This window comes from Polyodon spathula, chromosome 17 (assembly GCF_017654505.1).
Source record: "Polyodon spathula isolate WHYD16114869_AA chromosome 17, ASM1765450v1, whole genome shotgun sequence".
Taxonomy (NCBI): domain Eukaryota; kingdom Metazoa; phylum Chordata; class Actinopteri; order Acipenseriformes; family Polyodontidae; genus Polyodon; species Polyodon spathula.
The window spans coordinates 5,804,264-5,809,881 of record NC_054550.1 but is presented as its reverse complement, the minus strand read 5'-3'; the positions used below and the strand labels follow the sequence as shown (position 1 = coordinate 5,809,881).

General features: G+C 36.3%; 1 protein-coding gene and 1 long non-coding RNA gene across 2 annotated transcripts; both read right to left on the bottom strand.

The window, feature by feature from the left end:
• Positions 1–817: 817 nt before the first annotated feature.
• Positions 818–3,490, bottom strand: LOC121330098 (tropomyosin beta chain-like). Its single transcript, XM_041276371.1, has 4 exons — positions 3,326–3,490; positions 2,921–3,019; positions 2,146–2,309; positions 818–1,685 (listed from the first exon to the last, which is right to left on the bottom strand). Exons 1-4 carry the CDS (start codon positions 3,488–3,490, stop codon positions 818–820), a joined length of 1,296 nt encoding a protein of 431 aa, XP_041132305.1.
• A 272-nt stretch (positions 3,491–3,762) lies between these two features.
• Positions 3,763–4,538, bottom strand: LOC121329992. Its single transcript, XR_005951830.1, has 3 exons — positions 4,477–4,538; positions 4,156–4,211; positions 3,763–3,847 (listed from the first exon to the last, which is right to left on the bottom strand). It is a non-coding gene; the product is annotated as an uncharacterized LOC121329992 (long non-coding RNA).
• Positions 4,539–5,618: the final 1,080 nt, after the last annotated feature.

The following is a 5,618-nucleotide window of genomic DNA, read 5'->3' as shown; positions in this document are numbered from 1 at the left end:
AACTGGAGAAGCTTGGCAAATACTGTGAATCTTCTCTTCTTTCTCTGAATCACTTGTCTTAAAATATGTAGAACTGTGTTTGCTTAAAGTCACTGATGATCCCAAATCTGTAGACTACAGAAATATTTGTGTTAGCTCCCACTTACAGTATGGAGTTGGACATTTTAATCTTGTGATTCAGTTAAATGAAACCATACAACAGAAGGTAAGCTCACTAAAATAACCGGCTTTGTTTAGTATAATATAAAAATATATTCTGATATTTTTAGACATTTGGATCACAAACTCTGTCAGATTTTCTTGTAAAACAAACACAGCCACAGGAGTCTTTTTTTAAAGCAATAAACAATGTTTTCCACTATCCACAGAATTAACAGGTCCATTCCACTAGTTTGCATTCTCTGGAGCCACGAAATATAAAGCTAGAAGCACTATACTGTACAACATGTCTCTGTCTGAGAGCAAGAACATACTTATTGGAGGGTTGTGTATAAAGGATCCACCTTTACTATGAACTAGTGCTAGGAATAAGTATTAGATTAATGTTGCTTTCCTTATAGTGGCTTTTAAAAAAATGTAATAAATTAAGATACTAAACTTTAAAACTGCTGTTTAAATACAGTGGCCTGGGGACAATATATATGGGTTTAACAAAGAAGACGGTATTAGTAAAAACCATAAACACTAAGTTTAACAGCTTAGTATGGGTTAATAAATTAACTGATTGTAATTGTATTTTTTTTAAATACAAGCCAAGGTATACAGTGTGACTAATATACAAGCACAACATTTACACCAGACTTTATGGTTAGTACCTTCAAATAAATACCTCATTTGTTGCTGTTCCTTTTTCCACATAATGGAGATGCGTAGCTGCACTCCCAGCTCTCTCTATAGTAACCTGTATCCTTTTCTCTGCCGTATCTATCCGCTCTTTAGCAACAGACAGTCTCCTTTCTGTTAAACGGACCAACTCTGCTGCTCGAGACACACTGTCCTTCATTGCCTCCATTTCCTTAGCAGATTTCATCAACAAGTTTGAAGACGATTCATTTAATTGGCTGACTTCCATTTTGAACCTGTCTGCTTCTATTAAAGCTTGCATAGCTTTCTGTTCCCCAGCTTGGATACCTTTAATTCTCTCCTCTTGTAACTCAGCTAGTCTTTGGTCAACAGCCTTAACTTTGTTCTCAGTGATGTTCAAGGTGGCAGCCATTTTGTCTTCTGCCACTCTGGTCCTTGTTTCAGCTGTTAGGGTCCTCTGCTGTGATTCCAACAGCATCTGTTCTAAACGTGTTGACTTGCTTTCCATCTCTTCGATTGTTCTTTGGGCTTGCAACAGTCCTCCTTCGGTTTCCAAGAGCCTCTTCTTCAGCCTAGCTGCCTCTTCTCTGTCTTTAACCTTCTCCTCCTCCACTGTCATCTTGTTTTCCATCTTCTCGATTGTTCTTTGGGCTTGCAACAGTCTTCCTTCGGTTTCCAAGAGCCTATTCTTCAGCCTAGCTGCCTCATCTCTGGCTTTAATCTTATCATCCTCCACTTTCATTGCTCTCCACCAGGAGACAGCTGCCGTCTTCTTTGCCTCTTTAGCTCCTTTCTCAGCTTCTGCTGCCCTATAATCCTGTTCTAAGACTCTTTCCTCAGCCTCGTCCTTCAGCACTTTCTGGAGCTCCAGCTGTCTTACTCTGAAAGGAAATTACAGTTGAAGCATGTTCAAGTGCAGTAAAGCATAGAGAAAGCATGGTAAAGCAGCGGCAACTCCAGTAAAGCACAGTGAGGTATGGTATAGCATGGTAAAAAAACATGGCAAAGCATTTAAAACTATGGTACCATGGGAACATGCAATTCTAGCACGATAACCCTTCCAAGGCTGACACCTCGGATATAGTTTTGATTTTAGTGTTGCTAAAGATGCTGATGTCAGCATTGCATTGTGATTGATGAATTGTGAAATACGTGTACGGACTGACGTTTTTAAATGTATAAATCTCAAACTTTGGAATTTGGCAGATTCAATGAATGAAGGTTTTTTTTTGTTTTTTTAATTAACAGCACACACCTATGTTACTATTATATATAGTATGTTATTTACAGCTACAAACGGTTGGAGTTGGTTCTTAATTACTTCAAGTAAAACTCACATACACATTTGCTAGATGGTGTTTGGTGTTGAGATGCTGCTGTTGACATTGGAGGTAGATGCTTTCTAATTTTTCCAAAGCTTTATTCCAGTTCTCTTTCAGTGTAAATAGGCCATCAAACTGGTGTATACTGTTCAACATGATTTGTCTCAGCTTCTTTTGTAGCTCCTTGGGGTATAAATTAAACAGGTTAAATAAATAAATAAATAATATATATATATATATATATATATATATATATATATATATATATATATATATATATATATATATATATATAAAAACATCAATGCAAAGGAAATCATTTCTGTTTTAAAACAGCCTCCTTAGATTGATGAGGTCTAAATGAATGAATGAATTTGGCCCAAATATTAGGCTTTGAAGTAAATTAAAAGGCGTGGAATAACCAAACACAACAGATCACTTGTAATGTTGTTTTAAAGTCGCCCTTAGCTTGTTTATGCACCCATTTGTTTTTTGTTTTTTAAAGAAATGCACGATAATTCTCACAGATGTTACTGTGACGGGTAACTGACTTTCAGTCACAGCACAGAGCTTGCGAAGTAATAGTGTACATAAGAGTGAATTCACAGAACTAACTTGGCCTGGTAGAAAGGGGTTACATTTGTAGGAACCCAAATCATAAATGCAGTATTTTACACAGCCATCAGTATTATTTTAGGGATCTGGATTGGGTGTAAAGATGCAGTCTGAAGCAGGGCCTCTATTCTGTGCTCCCAGTGTTGAGAGTCTTATCACTGCCCTCTGCAGGAGCTCACCTCTTTCTGTATAACGACCAGGTGGGCTGTGTCTTCAGGCACATCCAGTCTCTGACATGAGGTAATGAAGGCATCAACCTGGAGCTTCATGTGATTTGCCTGAAAAGGGAACAACATGCAAACACTGTTCAGCGGATGTGCTGCATTGAAATGCAGTGTTTTCCTGACCCAGGAAAGACCAAATCAGATACTGTAGCAATATGCAAACACGGAATACTGAACACAAAATTCCTAATAGAAGAATAGAAATTATAAAAATGTGTTTATTTGCTTTCACACTCTCACCACTGCAGTGTGGTGATGGAGGTGAGGATTTTTGGAATGACAGGTTGGGAATGATGTCAGTTGGGTTATAATAGTCAGGGTTTTGACCATCCAGGAGGATGCAGTAGATTACCATCTTACCATCGCTTCAGGCTCTGTCTGAAACATGCTGCTGTCTTCTTGTGATTTTATCTGTTGCAGAATTGTTTGAAAATCGTCTTTCTGCTCAGATGATGTCATCAGCAGGCCACAAATAGGCGTGGCCACCTCTTCGAGACTGCCCTGCTGCCCGACACACAGAAACATGGGAATGCAGTTAGATTAAGAATAACATCAATTCCACATCCCCATACAGTTTAAGCCAACCACTATTTGAAAAAGGCTGCAGACACACAACCCTCAGTGAAACAGAGATCATATAGCACTCATTTTACAAACTATATTTTCATTGCAAAACATTTTTTTTAATTAAATAAAGAAACATAACTGCACCCATTAAACTACATTAAATGCATACAACGGATGCTTTTGCTGGAGAAAACTGCTGCTTTGCTTTAAAATAAATGAATTACTTTCTGAAACTCCTCGATTTCTGACTGCAGAGAGTTTAGCAGTGGGAGGGCACCAGGTCGTCCAGCAGGACTCTGAAGGCTGGCGGTACATCTGTTAATTAAAGCACAGTTACTCTCTTATCCTCATTTATCGGTCAGAGTGCTCCTCAAACTAAGCAGATATTTTCTTCCATGAAGCCTTGGACATACCATCACTAGAGATTTGAGGGTGCCTGTATGAAGCTCCGCGCCGGTTTAGATCATTAAAAAAGTTACTTTAACTATACATTACCTAAGGGTGAAATGTAAAATTGGCTTATGTAAAGCTGCAGTAAAACTGATCTATTTTACGGCTTGCTGTTTTGCATGATGATCTATTGATATAACCAGAGATTATTTACATATGGACACAATGCCTACCTCAAAAGCTCTTGCTGTGAATTTTCTTGCAATCGGTTTAGTTCTAAATGCATCCCCTCAAAAAAAAAAAGAACAAAGTAGCATTATTCCATAGCCTAGCATTACTTGAAACCATATTTAATATACATCCTAAATATCAGATATTACATTTTGTTAAAGTATAATTAAACAGATATATGCTTCTCTTTACTGATGCTGTTTTATATTTCTATATATTTGAAATCCACCAATCACTCGTTTTGGGAAAAAAGTATTTTATTACTGGTTTAAAACAGATGAATAACACAACACAATTTAACCAATGTTACAATCAAAAGATACCTCAATGATTTTGTGGTTTTCCTGCCTGGAATTCTTTAGTTCTTCTATAAACTTGATTTTCTGAAACAGGGGTGCAAAAAAAAAAAAAAGTTTTGATCAAATTCACTAAACTGCAGTAAAGCCCCAAATCTCTTTCGGTTAATTATGTTTAAATGCCAGTAGGTGTTTGTAATACTCACCTCTGTGATTTCCATATCTTTTGCTGCCAATAACCTTTGTGCTTCATAAAGTTGCTTCTATAATATAGTTAATGTTTATATATAAATATCTTTCAGATTTAACATTTTAGTCAGATATGAACGCAACAGTGGTATGTGATATTATACACGCACTTACCAGCATCTCAGATTTTGTTTTTGTTAGCTCAGAAATCCTGGTTTTAGCCAATTCTTTGTCCTGTGTAAGATTTTCTTTCTGTGAAAAGAACATAAAATACAAGGAACAAACTCATAGTTATTATTCTCACTTACACAGTACAAATGGTGTGAGATAGAGAGGAATATATATATATATATATATATATATATATATATATATATATATATATATATATATATATATATATTGGAAAGCTTACCACCTCCTCTAGTATCTGCACCTTTGCATTTAAACTTTCATTTTCTCTTTTCTAGGTTCAAAAGAAACAGGACAAAGTTAGAGCAAAAAAAAAAAAAGTTGTATTTCAAAATGAGTGACAGGAAATGGTTAGCATAAAAGTAATGCTATGCTTCTTGTTTTATTTATCATAACTAACTATATATAGCATGTGATAGTTTTCTACCTGTTACTGGAATAATGTATTTCATCTATAAGTAGTAACATTTCTATATGCCTCAGGCAACTTTAACGCACTTTTACTCGTTCTTCTTAAATGTTCTTGGATAAGAACAACAAAGTCATGTTTTCTTTTCCAGTTAAATGCTTTTTGTTCTACCCTGTGACCAGGGCAAAGCCTAGTGCTTTTTTTTCCCCATAACAATGGTGCACCTGATTCCTAAAGCGAGTTATAAATGTCAATGTTTTGGGGTTTTTTTAAGGTAAAGTCCAATCCAGCTTTAGATGCATACAGTACCAGTTTATTGCTGGAAGTCTCCAGCCAAGAGGCTCTTTCTTGACAGTCTCTTGTTGCCCTTTTGGCCTCT